Raw genomic sequence first — 20153 nt, forward strand, 5'->3', positions numbered from 1 at the left:
TGAAACAATACCACTATTTTTCAGTGATTTAAATGTAATGCTGTGTTAATATTTTATGTATTAATTTTTATCAATATTATTACTTTTATTATTATTATTATTATTATCATTATTATTATTATTATCATCATTATCATTATTATTATAATCATTATCATTATCATTATTATTATTATTATTATTATTATTATTATTATTATTATCATCATCATCATCATTATCATTATTATTATTATTACTATCATTATTATTACTATTATTATTATCAACAACAGCAACAATGACTACAACAACAACAAACCTTTCTAGCAGACCCCTATTACTGGGTTGTAAGTGCCTGGTCAAGATGAAATCTATCGATATGACAAACTGACCTGAAGAGTGAATGGCAGGTTCCTGGAATCCACTGCCGCCAAGTTGTTGGCGCTGAGGGTCAGCTCTGTCAGGTTGGAGAAGTCCAGCATTCCCTTGTCCACATTGTTCACCTTTGTCACAGAATTGAAAGGCTAATCAGACAAGTACAATCACATGATACTGCCCATGTGTTATGAATAAAAAATCAGGTTTAAGGAACCATCTTTCTACATTTCTACTTTTAAAGTGGCCTGTAAAGATTAACCTAACAAAAGTGATTTGATTTCCTTGCATCTAAACGTGATAACATCTAAAAGTGCAATTATTCAAGACATGTGTCACTACTCAAGAAATGTATGCAGCATGAATAAAACAAAAATAAAAATGGATGAATAGCAAGAAAGGTCACCAGTAAAAAATTATGAAGAACTACATATAAGCCCCCAGAATAATTGAAGGATGGCATTTAAAGATGACAGAAGGTGGGGGTAATTGTAAAAATACTTTTTAAAAATTCCTTTCAAATTTCCATAACAAAACCACATGTCATGTCATGAGCCTTTACATCCCCTCTCCCCTCCTGATGAATAAACTGATTTTTATTCATCCAGCCATTCTTTTCTTTTTTGTCAAATGGCTCACATTTTTGTCGACTATCTTGATGGTCCTGAAGTGCTTGAGGATGAATTCCCTGGTGATGAGCCAGGGGCTCTTGACGGCCACCTCCCTCAGCTGCCGGGCCTCCCTGCTCCAGGAGTAGTCCACGCTGTACGGGGAGAATTTGGAGGTCACCAGTTCCTCCAGGGTTTCCTCTTGCTCCTTCCCAGCTCCATAATCTAGGACCAGAGGAAATGCATCTTCCAATGAAATCTCCTTTCCAAGAACAGACTCAGTTCAGGGGCGGATCCAGTAATTCCGTAAAGAGGGGGCGCCTTTACAAAATTAAAGGGGGGGGGGGCACACCCCACTCCCATTTTTTTCTCTTTTTTTCTTTTGTTGTATCAAAAAATAAAGAGGGGAGGGGCGCGCATCTGGTGCACCCCTGCCTGGATCCGCCACTGCAGTTACCATCAATGGCTCTCCTATCCAAGAAGTCACTAAATCTTTGTTTTTCCTCTCTCTCTCTCTCTCTCTACCAGAGTAGCTTGTATGCATGATTAGAGCATTGAGAACACGTTTATGAAAGTAATGTGTACATGGGCAATGTGCATGGACGGCACACTGTATATGCCGAATATTTCGCGGGGTTTTTATTTTCACGAATTTCATGAGTCACCTGCTATTCATGAAATTAGAGACACGCAAAAATATTGACTCTGATCCTGATATGAATGTGACGTATGCATATACATTTCTCCGTTCAGTACAGGACTCCATGATTGCGAATTTAACCACTCCCTAAATTGTCAGGAAGTCTCGATTCGTGAAAATTTAGACTCACTAAATATATGGCGTATACAGTATTCAAGTTTTTAATGTGATATTTGCAAAGAAAACTCTACATAGGCAAACGATGCTTTGATCGTGAGATGGAAAATATCCAGCTTACCTCTTGAAGTTACTGAAAACTGAGTTGCGGGATTCCTAGTCTCTGTAGCAGTTCGCTGTGGTAGAAAAGTGTTCAGCAAAGGGATTTGAAAGAAATTAAGACAAGATATCAGCTCAGAGGAATGCGTTGACAGTGCATTTCCTTTCTTGATTTCTCTTATACAGTGAATAAGTCCAGATCCTTATCTAATGTCAAATGTTGGAACTATCTGAGCTCATCAGGCTGTTTCACACCATTTACTGTACAAGTGGATATTTCTGCGTGGGTAATTTTTCGTGTCCAACCCGGTAAGATGAGTTTTGCATGTTTTTAATTCCACAGAATAAGGACATTAATTACTGGAACATATGGCATGCAAAAATATTCATATGCTTTTATTTTTGTGCTAGCTTTTGGTTGCGCAAAAGGCGCAAAAAAAAAAAAAAAAAGTCCACAATGCGAAATTTCCAGTTTTGCAGTACCAGGATATTGTGTAAATCTTTGTGCTTGATTCATCATTCTCTGGTGGCCTTTTGGGGATGAGGCATGTGAAAAGATTGTCAGTCCCCTAAGCTAAATCCAATCCCAACTCAGTGAACTTCACTGACTTGTATTGTAAAACATCTGCATGTTCTCTGTAGTGGTGATGACACTCACCTTGTGGTGTCAAGATTTAAATGATTTCATCTAGCACTGGTTGGAAGACATTTTAGCTTGTTAGAGTCTAATATAACGTTCATAATAATACTCTGACTTTGCAAACGAGAAATCCAGTAAGTGGGACTACACAAGATGTTATACTTGCCCAGGATCCAGTTCCACAAGGAAATTCATCCAAACACAGTGTCCGAAGTTGTCTTTCAAACGCAACAAATGCATCGATACCGGTTGCAATAGGCATTTCTCATCTATGGAGTGGCGTCTAAGGTGAGAAAAAACAGGTCAGATACCCGTAAATGGCGGGCGACACGCTATTTTTTGGGAATGAAACTACCTTGTACTCAGAATTTGTTGTAGCAACGCCGCCATTTTGAACAGAACACAAACTGCAGTGCGGTGCGTGTACCTTACCTGGAAAATTCCTGCTAAATGTGCCGTTCAGTCTTATCATTTGGGTTATTACAACTTTCACTCGCTTTGTTTATTTCAAATATGGGATTAATCGAATTAACTAGATATGGCAGATAACTCATTAAAAGAACGTACTTATTGTGAAAACTTATGCACCTGTCGTCTGCTAGCGCACGTAACTGGTGTCGCATGTCGTACAGCCGGCCCTGGAGTGGATGCTGTCTACGTTGGGCTCCATGTTTGTCGCTTCATTTACGATCAACTTTCCTACACAGTGTACTAGTACTGCCCATATTCGGTTAACCCATGCTTTCTGATTCTCCACATTACTCTCCCTTTTCCACACTCTCTTACCTCCTTGCTCCTCTCAAATCTCCTCTCTGCTCCTTTCTCATCTGCTTTGAATTCTCTGCTCTCCTCGAGCCCTTCTCCCTTTTCCTTGTTCTATATTTTTTGTCCTTTTTCTTTGTCCTTACATTGCCTCTTTCTTCTCTCTTTCTTATACTTCCTTCTCCTTTGCTCTATCCCTCTCTCCTCTCATCTCTTCCCCCTCCTTTTTTTTTTTTTTTTTTTGTCTGCCAAGTTGTCATCCTCTCTCCTCCTCCTTTCTCACTCTCTTCTCCATCTCTTACCGGTATAACTGTATTGCTCTTTCTCCCTTTCCACCTCCCTGTCGGCCAGCACATCTCCCCCTCCACCAGCACACCTGTCCCTTTCCCATCCTCCTCCCCTCTTTCCTCTCGCCCTCCTCACTTCCTCTTTGGCAACCTCCCTTTCATCCACACCCCCATCTTACATTCTCCTTACCATATTATCCACATTCCATACCTTGCCTCCCTCAATGTCCTCTTTATTTTTCCTTCCCTGTGTCCTTCCTCGTCTCCCCTTTCTCACATACCCTCCCCATCTTTTCCCTTCTCCTCCTTTTCCTTAATTCATCTCCCTCTGCTCCCCCTTTCTTCTATCCTTCCCTTCTCCACCCTATCTTCCTCTCGCTTCTCTTCCTTGCCCCTCATTTTACTCCTTCCCTCTTTCCTGCTCTTCTTCCTTTGTCATCTCTTCTCCCTATCTTATTCTCCACTCCCTCTTTCTTTGTTCTCTATCCCCATCTCTCCTTTTCTGCCCCTTGCTCCTTTTTCCTTCTTTACCTCTTCCTAGCACTCACCTTTCTCTCTTCTTCATTGTCACCAGAACTTTTTCATTTATTTCTTCTCCCAATCATTTCCATTCATTTTTTTTTCTGATTCTTTTTTTTAATGTTTTTATAACTATATGTCACTCATATTTCTTTTATTGGTAATTTGTTATGTACTTTGTTAACAGTTTTGTGTCCTTCTCACTCTTCCCTCTTCACCTCCATTTCTTTTCTCTCCTTCTCTCTCTCTCTCTCTCGTCATATTTCCCTTTCTTTGTTTTCACCATATATCGTGCATATATTGTATATTTCTGTACATTTCTTTTTTCATCAATCGTATTTCATTCTTATTCACTTTGTTATAGTTGTTTTGTACACTTCTTAAAGTTATTTACAATTCTGTATTATTAAATTAATAATGTATATATTATGTTTTTACATTGGACTCCGATACTCAGAGTATAGGTTGAGTAAAATAGACTTTCAACTTTAACTTTCAACTTGTCCATTCTCCCACACCTCTCCCTTTTCATGTTACCTTCTTTTCTTATCCTCTCCTATTCCCATCTTTTTCTCTTCCAAACAATCTCAACAACCCTCACTCTTCTTGATTTCATTACTTACATTTTCACAGAGTTGTCAATTTTACACTGCTCTGGTAAATCAATGCTCTTTCTTGTGAAAACCATTAAAAAAAAAATATACAAATACAGTCAACCTTGCCCAAGTCAAATCTATTTGGACTGAACAGGGAGATGAGAGGCCACCTCCCTGGACTGAAGAAATACAATGTAGCTTCCACTTTACAGCAAATTCAAATTATGAGGGATTAAAATCAATGCAATATAAAGGGGAAGAGGACTTTGTAAAGACCTTCGACTAAGGTCATTATTTGACTGATGCGAGGTTGACTTCAGCAAGGTTGTCTGTATCAATGCATGTGCTATTCACAATTGTTTCTCATCCCAGCAAACCATTGAACATCAGACATGCACCTGCCGTGATTTGTCTGAAGGTTTTAATGACTTACAGCGACCTTTCATTTCTCAAAGAGAAGAACACCTTTGGTATTCATGGTGATGTGACACATACTTCATAGAAAACAACACACATTTTAAGGTTTCTTGTGAATTGACACTTTTATTGTGAATAGGAAATAAAATAATATCATTACAGACACATTCTGTTGGATAAAATGTTTTCCTCAATTTACACAAAGATAATTACAGTGAAAACTAATTTTGGTATACATATATGAAGTGAAAATTGACAAGGTACAAATATCGCTCCTGTCAAGTTTGAATTCACAAAGCAATCAGTGTTTTGCATCGACAATCACTCCTTGTAAAGTTGGAACACGTCATAACCCTGCATGCATACAAATACCTGAGAAAAGATAAGTGAAAAACTAATAACATTGTGCCACTGTACTGTACAATACAATACACATACATCTCTTCCACAATGACACACCTATTGAAATTTGTAAACTCGAGTTTTGTGCAATGTCAAAAGAAGCAGCCTCCCTTTGTAAATCACAGTGGTGCTTCTGGACTAGAATGAAGCTGTTACAGTTTTTTGTAGCAACTTACAGTGACCACCGTCATCATTCCCTCATATGACATCATAATGATCAATGAAGTTTGTGTAATTGTTTTGTTTCGTTTTAACAATCTGCATTAATCCTAAAGGACTGTAGAATAACATGTACTTTCAATAGCCAAATAAAAACTCCCACTTTAACTCACACTAGCATCTGTTCAATTCCTGTGAGAAAGTTGCACTTGAATTTGACAAAATGCTTATGGTCATCATCATGGGCAACATCTATTGATGACATTTGGTAGAAGTTTGGAGGACTTGCAAACAAAGGCAAATTCTTTTGAAAATAGGTTTGCATATTACTTCAAAGGCAGTCCACAGTGAGATATGAGAATAGACTGCGATGTGAGAATCACTGCCTTGTGTGTGTGCCCACGTACTCAAATTCATGATGCTGTTCAGGAAGTGGTTGGCACCAGCACAATGTGGGTCTCCCTTCCTGGTACTGTACCTCATCCTCACACAGTTTTTTTGCCATCAAAAAGAATGAACTGAGCTGGACATCTCTCATGGCGAGAGATTCTGGAAACTCTTCCAAAGATTACAATTACCATAGCAACGACCTAAAACATTTGCGTCTCGTTCATTCAGGGGTGTCTGCTCCCTTTCCATTTGCCTCGGTAGTTTTAACCATTGTGTGTTTGTTGTTTACTGGTTCATCAAACAATGTCCAGGAATGTGTGAAGTGTGGTAACGTTAAGAAAACATAAGAACAACTTTATCTCTGAATTTCTACAAACATATAATCATGTGCGTTACTGGTACGGGTACTTATGACCAATATATTGTAACTGTAATTGCAGCATCACTATAAAGTAAAAGTCATTTTCTGCTCTAGGTGTGATGCAAATAGCTACACTTGATTAACTGCCATAATTTGGAAGAGCAATTTCAATCCATACTTTAAAAGTGGGAGTACTTCTGATTGTACAAAGAAATACTGCTATCATTTAAAAGCTCGATGTGGTAAACGACAAAGCAAGGTAGCAGATGTAGAAACATTTCACAACATGATGAGCATTCAGCTGATCTTAGATATGGCACTGCAGAATTATACGTATCCAGGTCAAAACTCTTTGTTTGTTGTATTTGTTGAAATACAGGAGTATGGGTCCTACAGTTTCATAAATGAATTGAACTATATCAACTCACTGAAATTTACCATGTGAGTGTGCTGGAATTAAAAAAAAAAAAAAGTATGCTCAGCAGCATTTCTTTCTGAATTTGCATGTTCATTACTCTTCCACACATTTACGTTGTGTCAAGGTCCTGTTACAGATTTCAGTGGGCTCCTAAACATGATATTTACCTATTACACATCATGTAAACATAGTGAATGATAATGCTTGTAACCAGAAAAATTTGTCGGCTCTTACTCACTGAATTTCATCCACCAAGTGCAAATCTGCCTGTAGGGCGCCTACTGGAAAACCAAACTCTTGTACTGGGGTATAAGAGGGAAAAGTATGTTGGAGCTACCCTGAAAACCCACAACTTCATTTTGAATGCTTTATTCAAGACAGAGAACACACTGTACCCTGTAACATGAAAGTTGAGATCAAATATAGGTCAGAGAATCAAACACAAATCTCTGAATTCTCAATTCTGATTGGCTGATTCCTGATTTCGGTTTGATCTTATGACCTATGTTTAATTGCATTTTTTTATGCAACAGAACCCTGGAAAGCTCTTTTGATACTGCATTACATCTCAATTTGAAAAAATAAGGCAAACTCAGGCACAAGTGCAGAGCAACAGTGCCACTAAAATTGTCTAAATTTTCCAGTATATCTATCAGAACACAGAGTTGCATCTGGTGGAAAATTTGCACTCCTGTATACACACACAATGAAATTTTGATTGATTCTGCTGGCAGTGTCTCATGTTAAAATCATTTGACAACTGAACTCAAATTATGTAAAACCCGCTATTTCTGGTTCCATTTTGACATCATGTACATAACAGAACGCAGGAGGAAAATCATTAAAAAGGAACTTGTGAACTTCTGTTCCATTCAGGTAGTAAGTATGTCACACAGAGAGTGGAACAAACAATCAAGATTCAAAGCTATTCATAAATGGCCTTTTAGAATTTTTTGTACAAAATCATGCATGACAAACACATTGCTTTAATACATTTTTTTTTTCTGTGCTTGACCTCAATGTATAGTATAGTAAAGCAATCACATGAGTCATGAAATAATGGACAGACAGATGGAAGGAAAACACAAAAAGAAGGGCAGGCAACTGGAGGACAGCCTCTCAGACAGGGAAAGGGCCTAAAACAACATATCAGTTCAGTTATTCTGCAAGAACCATATCAGATTTGCCTACTGAAAGTGCTTCTATATTTCTTTTTTTTCTCCTTCTGTTATTGGCAACCACAAATGAGTTGTACAATTATATAATTTTCAAAATTTAAAGCTATTCATAAATTGTGTTACAAAATTTCTTCATACAAAAAAAAAATCAAGCATAACAAACAGACTGTTTTAATTCATCTGGTCACTTTTCATACATAAAACAAGGCAATCCAACATTTTAAAATGGAATCTCACAAAACAAAATCAAAGAAACCATAGAGTACCAAAGTGATGATGTCACAGACTTTTGTTCTAGCTTGGGTTGGAAGCATGTGCGAGCACGGTTAGCAATATCAAGTGTTCACAGATATTCGGGCCAGGTGAGGTTGTTTAGAACCAGTTTCCATGGCAATGAATGGCTATGACATCAAACTTTGGTACTCTATTGCAGTTCACAAGAACTATGACTGAATTGTATGATGTCAAAGCACTTTTCTGCCTTTGACTATGAAGCAACATTTCCCATCTGTAAAGAAGAAAACTTCATCAAAGATACACATCTTGATCCATATGAGCTTAAGAGGATGACTGATGTGGGTAAATATATCATATCATTCTTTTCAGGCTCAAGTCAAAGTTAACTGCAATAATCAAAATCATCTATTCTACATAAAAGTGAGGTATTCTTGAGCTGGAGTTCCCAGAAAGCCACTTTTCTAACAAAATCCAGTGGTCTCCAACATGCTGAAGGTAAAAGTAGTAGCACTGATAATGTTGGATGCCTCAAAGTTTAGTACATCAAAGCTTAGGACACCAGTAAGGCAGAATAAGTCAGAGGCACTGCAATACTCAAAGAAATTTTAGAGTAAAGAAGACAGAGCTGAAACTGAATCACACTGTTACTTAAAAATTTGAGTACTCCATACACAATTGATTTCACAGTGTTTTAATTACTTAATCATTCACAAATTTCTGGAGTCCACTGACACTTGCAAAGTTAAGAATTTATGAAAATATTGCCTCCCCAACACAGATATATGCTGTATCTTAATTTTTCTCTCAAAAAGGGATGGCACTTTGATCATGAATTCAGTTGCTCAAGTCCCAATTCATGACATATTAAACTTGTGAAATATATTGCATATAGAGTGCATTAATATGCTGGAGAGAGAAAAAAATCTGTCATATTTTATTTTCCTTTTTATTTTTCTTTTATTGGATGATGCATATCAATTCCCACATGATGAATGATTCTCATCATTCACAGCTTTAAAGTTATTGGAACCATTTTTAAAAGAAAACATACAGCAAGTTTGCATCTTTTCATCATCATTACGAGAAAGAAGACATTAGACACGGAGGGAACAAGTACCTGGCGGCCAATTTCTTTTCTTGCTTCTCCTGAAAACTTTGCAGAGCCTGGTACATTTCCTTATGCATAATCCAGTGATGTTTCAAAGTTTTTACAGCAAAATGTTTCCCAAAGGAACTGAAATGCCCTCCTCTTTCCATCACTGTAAATTAGATATTAAGTTTTTTAGACTTGGTAGGCCGTTGATGTGTCTCATGTACAATGTATATTTTAGGCTCGTCTCCCTGCGAAGAAATTTCCAAAGGCACAAAAGTGTTCTTGATATTTTCTCACTGAAAATCAAATAAATATAATAAATGAATCCTTGAGTTTGAACTAAGGCCAAAGTGGATGGAATGAAGACATTGACCGCTTTTTCTTCAAATTTTATTGACTATTGTCTCCTCTTATCTCAGATGTGGATTCCCATTCAATAATAGTTTTCTTGTGTATCTAAGAATATTGTTCTTTACAATATTGTTGTTTTTGGATAGATTGTCTTCTTTTTTTTTCTCTTCAGAATGACATTTTAAAGGAATTGCATAGTTTTGGTTGAGACCTATCTTCAGCTTTCTAAACTTTTTTGTTGAGATAATGAGAAACCCCTTACAAATTGTGAACGAGCATGTAATTCCAAGGGGAATCCAAAGTTTATTTGATAAAAGTTGCTTTTGAAATGGCTGGGATATCCAAAAAAGAGCAATCCTAATAAAAGGTGGGACCCACTGTTTACTATGATCGCTTTGTTTTACTCTGTTTTTGGATGTCTCAGCCATTCCAAACCCGAATTTCATCACATAATCTTTGAATTCCTCTTAGAATGGCATGCTTTATACTATTTCATATTTAAAAGTGGTTTCATGGTATCTTGCAAAAAGTTAAAAGCCCAATCCTCATCTCCATCAATACTATACCATCATTTAAACTTCATATTAGTGGGCACATGAGTGGGAAGAGCTGCTTCCATTCACACCACAATGCAGAATGCACTTGAAAATAGCTGTCAATGAGTCAGACACACATATGTGTGAACACTTCTCCCGCGTGTCAAACTTGCTTTGAGGTTTGCCTGGCTTAGATCGGGAGAGCTGATCTCACGCTAGGATTAGCGAGCCTAACCTATTGCAGTAACACATGCCTATTCCATTGGCTTCAACTGGAAAAGGAAAGCTCTCGTGGCAAGGTCTACTCTGGGAACCTTAAATATTTTGAACTGAGAGATCATTCAATACTACATCAATTGAAGTCATGCACATAACAGTTTAATAGAAGTGTAGAAATTCAATCAAACATATCTGCTTATGCAATCTGATACAGTTATGTTTTATCAGCTGAGAGGCATATAGGCATTACTTCACTCATTTTAGACAGTCGTAATGCCGTTCTAGCTCTGCACTGACAGTCTACCATTGAGAGCCTGTAGCTATCTTATTCAGGTCATAAGCCCTCCAATGGGTGACAAAAATGGCACACTTGCAGCTGTGATAGGACAAATATTCAAGTGAAATGACAGTCATTTCTTGCATATATGTGCATGCAGACATACACACATGATACACACACTGACAGACAAAAATACAAACAAATACACTTTTAGACAACTGTTTTTATTTTTTTATTTTTTCCTTTTTTCATTATGAAGTGTCTGGTAGGACCACCACGAGGTGTATTGAGATGGTTAGTGGTAATGAGACAAAGGAGATGGTCTATGAATATTCAAAGGCTCTACGGTGAATGCTAAGTACCACATAGGAGCACCATTAACACGCCATTACTCACAGAATGTGTGGAGCGTACTTACACCCACAGGGAGCTTGGACTGAGAACTCCAGCGGTCATGACAGAACATGAAATGTTCGGCCGCATTCAAGCGCAATCATCTTCCTTTACCCAGTCTTTTGTGCATTAAATGAAAAGGCTGATTTTCAAAATGATGATAATAACAATATCATTATCAACCTGTTGAGGACGGGCTAATTTTGCTACAACACGCATTTCCCATAGACCCCAGTCCGAGTATACTCAGGACTCCTCCTCAACAGGTTATGAGAGAGAGAGAAATTTCACTCGTGGGTACGAACTCCACCAGGTGCTACTTGTCGAGCACGTCCTTGTACGCTTTGTTCGACAGAAAGTCACTGACAATTAGCCTCCCGAAGAGCACGAGATTCACAGTGATCATGATGAAGAGTCCCGAGGCCGCGAGAGCCGACATCGACATGGGCAGCTCGTGCGTGTGCTGCGACAGCCACCACGCCATCCAGAAGAGGACGCCGAAGCGGAAGACCACGTACGTCAGGACGTTCACCATGCTGTTGGCGAGGTAGAGCGACGACGACTTCGGCCAGCTGTTCATGAGCAGGAGCTGGCGGGCGTGGAGGAAGATGCTGTTGACCTCCGCCATGAGCGCCACCACCGCGTAGCCGATGTACAGCTTGTAGTACAGCGACACCCCGAAACATGTGAATATCTGTGATGGAAAGGAGAGAGTATGACATTAAGAAAGAGAGCAAAAAACAAAATACCTATTAAATATTGTGGGGTTTCATGTTACATTAGATGACTTCACATTTGAGGATTCTTTGCGAACTGTTACATGATTACATTGTACTTGGCAGTCTCATTAGCTGTTTTGGCGCCCAGGCATTTAGCTTCACTTGCCAAGCTTTTTCATCAGAATTCAATACTGCAATCCATCCAAACTTGACCTACTTCTATGTTTCAATTTTCTTATTTCTCCACTCATACAAATGAAAACATGACTACATGTAAATCAACAATTTTCATGCACACACACAAAAAAAAACCCAAGAGTACTAAAAACAAAATAGATAATTGTGTGTATAATATCTATACATACATGTATATTTTATTGTATATGGCATATTTTATGCTAAATGGTGGAAAAAACCTTTCTCAGTGAGCAATTCACTTGACTTAGACCCCGTTTACAGTGATCGAAAATGCCTGGCTCGGCCGCGGCCGAGTCCGGCCCTTCATTTCAGTGTAAACGCGCAAAAGGCCAAATGTGGAGCCCAAATTGGCCATGCATTTGGCCACGCTCTGGAGGTGGTCTCGGCCGCGGCTTGGCCGCGGCCGAGCCCGGCCTTTTCTCAGTTTTAACGCAAACTGGGCCAAATGCGGTACCAAAGTTAGTCTGGCTTCCAGACCCTCTGTCCGTACTATTACGCTATTCAGGATATTAACCCCCTTAATGTCAAAAACTAGTATAGTTTAAGGTGGTTTTGTTCTGCAAAGGATTTTTCCTTCGGCAAAAGCCTTAGTCGAACGGCGACTTTGTTGCCACAGAATTCAGTTGGTAAAGGGTCTGAAAACCAGACTCTACCAAATTGTGTTTATTTACAATCAGAGCGCCACTACAACAAAATATTGAAAGGTTTGAATTAAAAGCCTGGGCCGAGCCGGCACTGTAAGCAGACAGAATTGCGGGGTTTGGCCCCGCAATGGAGGCCGGGCTCGGCCGCGGCTCGACCCAGCCCCACACTGTAAACGGGGTCTTGGATAACATTCTCTGGCTTGCATAATGGCCTCTTGTAAAATTATGAAGCCTACTGTGAAGAAGAAATGTGCCCAAGTCAAACAGGAAGACCATGGTGACAAATCCCGCGTTCACATTGGTCCCCGCGATGCGAGGAAAGTCCCACACTGCGGGACTTTCTCCTCTAGAACCATAATGTGAATGCTCGCTGGGACTTGTTCCCTCATCCCCGCGAAGCAAGTTGGGTACGGGACAAGATTTGGAGGGGAGAGTGACCTTGGGGCGCAATTGATAGCGTCCAGCTGTGGTCATCAAATGTGCGCATGGGGTATGCCTGGTTTCAAGTGGCAGAGCTCGCTCCAAGCCCCAAACTGCCCCCACAGCTCGGGGACAGATGAGATACCAGTGTGAACGGTCAGTCGTAAAAAAGATAAGATCTCTTGTGGCTGTCCCTGCGTCGCAGGGTTAATTGAGATCAGGGGGATCACATAATTTCTATTCATTGACAATTAGTTATCAGACCTCTATGCAAAAATCAGCAAAAAGATCTAAACAAAACAAACACCACCACCAACAACAACATTCCCGCATCTGTGCCAATTGGGAAACAAAGCATGGTATGGGTTAAAAGATGGATATCTTATCGAAATGCATGGGTCACCTGCAGAGCTGACCTACAGTTTTCATCTAGGTAAAGTTACCAACAAAAACTCCACAGTTTTGACAAGCATGCCTGGGCTCTGTTTCATGAAAGTTGTCAGCCCTAACAAGTTGTCAGCCCTGACAAGTTGTCAGCCCTGACAAGTTGTCAGTCTTTGACAATTACCATAATAAATCTGGGAACATAATTTCCCAGTCAATCAAACCAAGGATTTTACTGAAAGTGTCAGACTCTGACAACTTGTCAGGGCTGATAACTCTCATTAAACAGGCCCCTGATCTTGATATGAAAGTTCCATAAAGAATTTGATTGTTATCCGTCCAATCACAGAGATCATACATCAAGATTGACCATACACTTCAGTCCTGCTGACTTTAACCACACATTCTTTCATTACTGCAATCTGCTTTTAATACCCTTACAATATACAATATAATGGACTTTTTATTCCTTCATGAGGACATATCATATATGCAAGCATATCTCTATTTAGATTGTAGTGTCAATAAAGTTCAGCTCTCCCATATCAATTTTGCCACCGTTATTGATTCTTAAGGTCAATGGACTATAGCAGATGATTAAAGAGCAAGAATCTCGAGGAGCCCAAAGAGTTTTTGAAAATGTTTGTCTTATGAAACCTCTTCATCTTTAAAAGTAAAAATCCACTCTAGGGTTGAACTTGCTTTTGTACAATGGAGCATTAAACAAATGAAACAGTAAAAGTTTGATTCTGATATAAAGATGAAAGATATGAAAGTTATGCATAATTTTATGTTGGTTCCTAAAACAGTCATCTATAAAGTCATACTAAAATGTGTGCTGTATTGTACATGCAAACCAGACTGAATGATGTCATCACGGTCTCATGTGCAGCTCTCACATTTGCTTGCATACAAATGTAGACCAAATTTCCCTTCTCAACATGAATTCAAGCGAAATGGGGTTGGGATCCACTTCAGTAGTAAACAATGGTGGGCAAGCGGTGCTGTGATGAATGAGTGCGACACGCCTTTCTGCCATATATGCGAGAGAAATTTCTGTCTAGGCAGAAAACTTAGAGACAATTCTTTAGATGTTTGTCCTGCTTTGGGTGCAACACAGGCTTGGGATAAGAACTCTCTTCAACAGTTCAAGATTAACCATTTCATGACAAGGGCTTAAAATACATAACCACTCTGATATCTTTTGGCCATATCATCCTGCAACTGCACATTATGTTTTCCATTGCCAAACTGAAGATTTCAGCAGCTACATGTACTTGACTGCCCAACACATTATAATAAGGGACATTCCACTGAAGTGCATTGGTCCACATCAAACACTGAAACTGGCTTGGGGGGAACGTAAATCACTTAATCTCCTGGACCAACAAGACAAATGGGCAATCAAAGACACAAATTTTACCTAAAGACCCCTTGGCTTGTGTTTATTCTTACAGCCTGAGTCACACAGAAACTTGATCTCACCACCTTCCAGCACCCTACACTGCATCAGCATGCAATCTTTACGATTGAAATTCTTTTCAATAGTTCCCATTTTCAAACACTACACTAATATTCCCACAGCTACAATTGTGCATCTCATTTTTTTTCAATGTTACTATGATCAGAGTGGTGCCTCAAGAGATCCCATTTTAACAGTTTCAGATTCTTGCTGCTTTTACGAAGGATAAGAACAGCTTCACTTCCCCTGTCTAGGCCCCAATACTTCCTTTTGACAGCTAATCTTTTTTTCCTAACGTCATACTTGCCTCGGCCTTTCATGACCCTTCAAACTTTCCTGCCCTGACTACATGCATCCTCTATTTATTTCCCTTTTCTTCGCTAAAAGCAGAGACTTTGAGTACCCTGTGACTTCACACGAGCATCGCCCAACCCACTCTTGGAATACCAAAAAGTATCTGCAGTGGATGTCACCCATTGCCACCAGTAAACCAGTGTGCCATGTCATGCTGCAAACATGAAATATTTCACAGCAGTGGAAATGTCCATGAATTTCATGCTCTACTGGACTTGTGTGAAAATGAGAACATATGCATTTATCATTTCAAAAACATTTTCAATACCAGCTTTATTATCAAAATTTTACACAGATGAAGTTGACTGAAAGAATCTCAACCAGAAAAACAAATCATGTGAAAGTTTCCACTTTAAAAACATATAAACTTTAAAATTTACAAATCATAACATTGCATTTCCACATCTTGCAGGCAATGGCTTCCTTCCAGCTGATACATTTGTAACTTGCCATTCAAACCCAGCACTAGAACTGGTTCTAACAGCTGCAGATTCCTTTTGAAGCTAGCCGATGCTATAGAGAGAGAGGAACACTAACAGTTTCTCCTGAAAGTCTATGTGTGTCACAGTCAAGCTGTGAAGTCCACATTCGACATTCAAGTGTGTCAAGGTCCTTCTCTCTGCTATCTTCTTTAATGCAGACAATCACATTCCACCATAAACACAGACAGAGAGAGAGACACACACAGGCCGAAGCATGAAGAGATACAATAAGACAGACAGACTGACAGACGGATCAATGGAAAAACAGATGGACTGACAGATTGATAAATTACACAGACAGACTAACTGACAAACTTACTGATTGACACTGACATAGAACCCCATACAAATATATGGGCCATGACGCGAGGAAAGGGCCCTTAGTGCCGCTGCACGCAAATGCCAGAAAACGGCACGGATCAGTTTGACAAAGCAATACGCGCAAAATAGATCAACTACTGTAGATAACTGCGCGTGCATGCATTATTGTAGATGCATTAAAAAGTGACAGGATTTGGACTAAACATGCTGTTTTGAATGTCATAATTGGGGCATTTAGGAGTGGAATTTCAGAAAAAGGTTTGCATTTTAAATACGTCAGAGTTCCTTCTACATGTACAATGTGGAGGTGAAAACTCATTTTCGGTATCTAATGCCCTAAGGGCCCTTTTCTCGCCTCACGGCCTATATAGTACACACACACACAGACAAACAGTCACAGATACAGACAGATTTACAGAGACTTGCACAGGAAGGAAGGCACACAGACGTTCACAACAGGGAGGTGGGCCTCCCACCTCCCTGGTCACAACCTAGACAGACCACAGAGCTCCATGGAGCTCTTTGGGACACTGGTGGACAGACAGCACGACATACAAGATCATACAACTGCCATACCAACACACACAAACATAATCCCAGTAGGGCTTACACTCATACGTGCAAGCAGATACACACAGACACAGAAACACACACATTTTTTTTTTCTTTTGTAAAGACCCTGACTGTACTGTTGTTTCAAAGTCATTTTTAAAATCAATGATATCAATTGTGCAGTTTCAGTAATTCAATTCAATTCAATTCAATTCAATTCAATTCAATTCAATTCAATTCAATATATTTATTCATTACTTATCAATTTATATCTCTTAACGTACACATTTGGACTGACAATATACTATACAACTGTGCTTTAGCAAGAACAAGCTTTGCACGGGAATCTTTCCACAGTCATGTCATGCATGCATACATTTTCATGGTATGCATCCATGATGTCCTTTGAAATCTAATATTTCACACTTCACTTACACTTTAAAAAACGTTTTGCGATGTATGAGTGCATGATCCTCACAGTCTTTTTATCGTAACTTCTTAGGGAGACAGGAATTGTAAACACATATGGATATCATAGTGAGGTTTTGCTTTCAGCAAAAACAGGGTATACTCACAACAACGTGATGAAGCAGTAAAGGCCAAGATGATGACACTTTCTTATAGGCAAGCATATCAAGAAAATCATACACAAAGTAGCCTGCAAACAAGGAGAGAAAACAATCATGGATTCAACATTTAGAAACAGGTCATTATTGAGGAGCAATAAATCCCTTATTAAAGGGAAGGTAAACCCAAAGAGCAATGTGGATTGAGTGAAAGCAGCAACATTAGTAGAACGCATCAGTGAAAGTTTGAGGGAAATTGGACAATCGATGCAAAAGTTATTAATTTTTAAAGTTTTGGTGTTGGAACCGCTGGATTAGGAGACTACTAGAGGATATGACGTATGAGTGGACAACAATACAAAGAAAATATAAAGGAAATTCAACAAAAATTCACTTTTCTAGAATTATGAAAGAGCAATGGACCAACCGCTTTCAGAAAGCAGGGGGAATAATTGCTACCCTTAACATAATGTCAATATCAAGTTGATGGAATTTGTAATTTTCATGAAAAATTGATTTGTGTAGAATTTTCTTTATATTTTCTTGGTATTGTTGTCCACTCATACATATTACCGTAAAGTTCCGTGTATAAGACGCACTATTTTTTCGTCGGAAAACGTTGAAAATCGGGGGTGCGTCGTATACACGGGTACAGTCGAATCACGGAAAAAAAATCTGTCATGTACACCCAATTTTATAAGGCCAACTTGGGGCCATGTATGCCCATCGACGTTTGGAAGGTAAGCAATCACTAAAACTTGCGGATAAAAGAGCGATCTTTCAATCTGGACACACACAAAAGCTGCAAATACGAGATAAACTTACATCGGCCTTGTGCAGTAACGATGTATCAATCTGGCCATAGACAACAGCTGTAACAGCACTGCTGTACATGCTACCGATGTCAGTCTACCAAGCTACCAACAGCCAACCTAGTAGCTGGAATACGCGATGTACAGGTATCATTACTAAATTACCGATACCGTAAAACTTATCAATGTGCTAGTATCAATATGGCCATAGACAAAAGCTGTAAAATACGGAGTAGGATCCACACTATGTCACCGTAAATATGAACGATGTGTGAAGCATGCATGCATATCCATGTCGTTCGTTTGCTCTTTATTTCACGAGTGCGAAGCCAGCTAGGATACCATAGCTACACTGTAGCTAGCTAGCTAGCTAGCATGCAAGCCTTTGGCAAAGGCAGCAGCTGCAGAGAGGCTTTTGCAATGGACTCGCGTGCACACAGCGATCGGATCGAAGCGCGCTTGCCCGTTGCGCGCTGTGTGTGCAAGTCCATTGCTCTCTGTGAGCGTGTGCTGAAATTATAGCGAGCTGCCTTTTGCAAAAGGCTAGCACTGTGCATACAAGCATGGTACAAGAGACACACATGTTACTGGTAACAGTGCATGAGTGTAATTACCGTACGCACCGTACGTCTTGCCGTATGATCCCTCTGCTACACTTGTTGATGTTTTTCTTATTTTTCGTAATGAACCTTCCAGTCTGACATGCGTCAATAAGCGAGACACCCTCTGCTATGTATGACAGCAAAGATCGTACTGTACACTCATGAGTACGATATGCATGACACATGTACCATGATTGAAAGGCGAAATAATAGCGAGTACCGAGACAAGTCTCGCATTTTGCGTCTTCCATATTTTGTTGATGTCCGATGAATACCGTTAAAAGAAAATATAAAAGGAAACGAAAAATAGAGCAAATACATGCTGCATTCTAGGGAAATTTTGAGCTGAAATAATATGTATGACACACGCAATATTTGCGTGGACATTTTCGTGTTTTTTTTTTTTTTTTTAATTTTAGGTCCGAAATTAGGGGTGCGTCTTATACACGGGTGCGTCTTATACACGGAACTTTACGGTACGTCATAACCTCTAGTAGTCTCCTCGTCCAGCGGTTCCAACACCAAAACTTTAAAAATTCATAACTTTTGCATCGATTGTCCGATTTTCTTCAAACTTTCACTGATGTGTTCTACTAATGTTGCTGCTTTCACTCAATCTACATTGCTCTTGGGGTTTATCTTCCCTTTAACCAATCATAAGCTATAAAAAAAAAAATGAAAAGTCTGAAACAAAGAATTGGAATGTACAGCTGTATATTATAATTATAACAATGCATTCTGCGTTGAAGAGTCTTTTATACAATAATAAAACTGCTTAATTACCTATTTGACACCAATCCCTTATAGCACAAAGACTACCAGGCCATTGATTATCATTACAAAATGGGAATTACAAGATATGAAAATGATCCTCGTTCTTGATGCATCTAAACTCATCGACATTGTACAGATGAGCTTACTGTAAACTGAAGAAGAGCAATACCAACATACAATGTATCTGCAATCTCAAATATATTTTGATTAACTCATACAAAAGATTGAATAAATAACATCTTACCAACATACTTTCAAGTAAAATCTCTACTTCTAGTTTGGCTGGGTAGAAACACATACTGTGCATACATTGTAACACTAACGGTTTTTATCAAGAAACCCTTACTGAACCCTAGGGAACATTCAAAGGAATCCTTGGATAATTTGTATAGCAATTCGTGAAAATTTGTTTCATAATGACATGATATCGTTATAACATCAATATTATGATTATTAGTATTAATGTATGAATTCGATAATGTAAATTATGTCACGGTCTGTTTACAGTCTTAATGGAAAAGACTATTAATTCTATAAAGATATAAGAACACTGAAGAAATCAGCATCCCGACAGGCCAATGACATCATACTATAAAAGAAAAGTTTGCCAAATTTACAGAAGAGCAAGGGCAAGGTCATTCTACTAGCAAGGCATTAAAAAAATATTCTCCAACTGACCAGATAAACTGCAAGTCATTTTTTTTTTTCTAATCATGAATGACGACCTTCTGGGGACAGAGTCCA

At 38.9% G+C, this 20153-nt stretch overlaps 2 protein-coding genes across 2 annotated transcripts in view; both read right to left on the reverse strand.

The window, feature by feature from the left end:
* The window catches only part of LOC139722064 (leucine-rich repeat-containing protein 43-like), a 34626-nt gene extending 31843 nt beyond the window's left edge, over positions 1 to 2783 (reverse strand). The window contains exons 1-4 of the mRNA XM_071633386.1: positions 2688 to 2783; positions 1904 to 1958; positions 997 to 1190; positions 375 to 485 (exon numbers count right to left, since the gene is read on the reverse strand). Coding sequence (XP_071489487.1) covers positions 375 to 485; positions 997 to 1190; positions 1904 to 1958; positions 2688 to 2783 — 456 coding nt within the window. The remainder of the gene's footprint in view (positions 1 to 374; positions 486 to 996; positions 1191 to 1903; positions 1959 to 2687) is intronic.
* Positions 2784 to 11248: 8465 nt separating this feature from the next.
* Positions 11249 to 20153, reverse strand: part of LOC139722041 (TLC domain-containing protein 2-like) — a 33801-nt gene continuing 24896 nt past the window's right edge. The window contains exons 3-4 of the mRNA XM_071633363.1: positions 17231 to 17313; positions 11249 to 11813 (exon numbers count right to left, since the gene is read on the reverse strand). Coding sequence (XP_071489464.1) covers positions 11436 to 11813; positions 17231 to 17313 — 461 coding nt within the window. The 3' untranslated portion in view covers positions 11249 to 11435. The remainder of the gene's footprint in view (positions 11814 to 17230; positions 17314 to 20153) is intronic.

The sequence above is a fragment of the Diadema antillarum genome, unplaced genomic scaffold, assembly GCF_040938485.1.
Source record: "Diadema antillarum isolate AM-2024a unplaced genomic scaffold, OU_Dant_1.0 scf00000156, whole genome shotgun sequence".
In the NCBI taxonomy this organism is placed as follows: Eukaryota; Metazoa; Echinodermata; class Echinoidea; order Diadematoida; family Diadematidae; genus Diadema; species Diadema antillarum.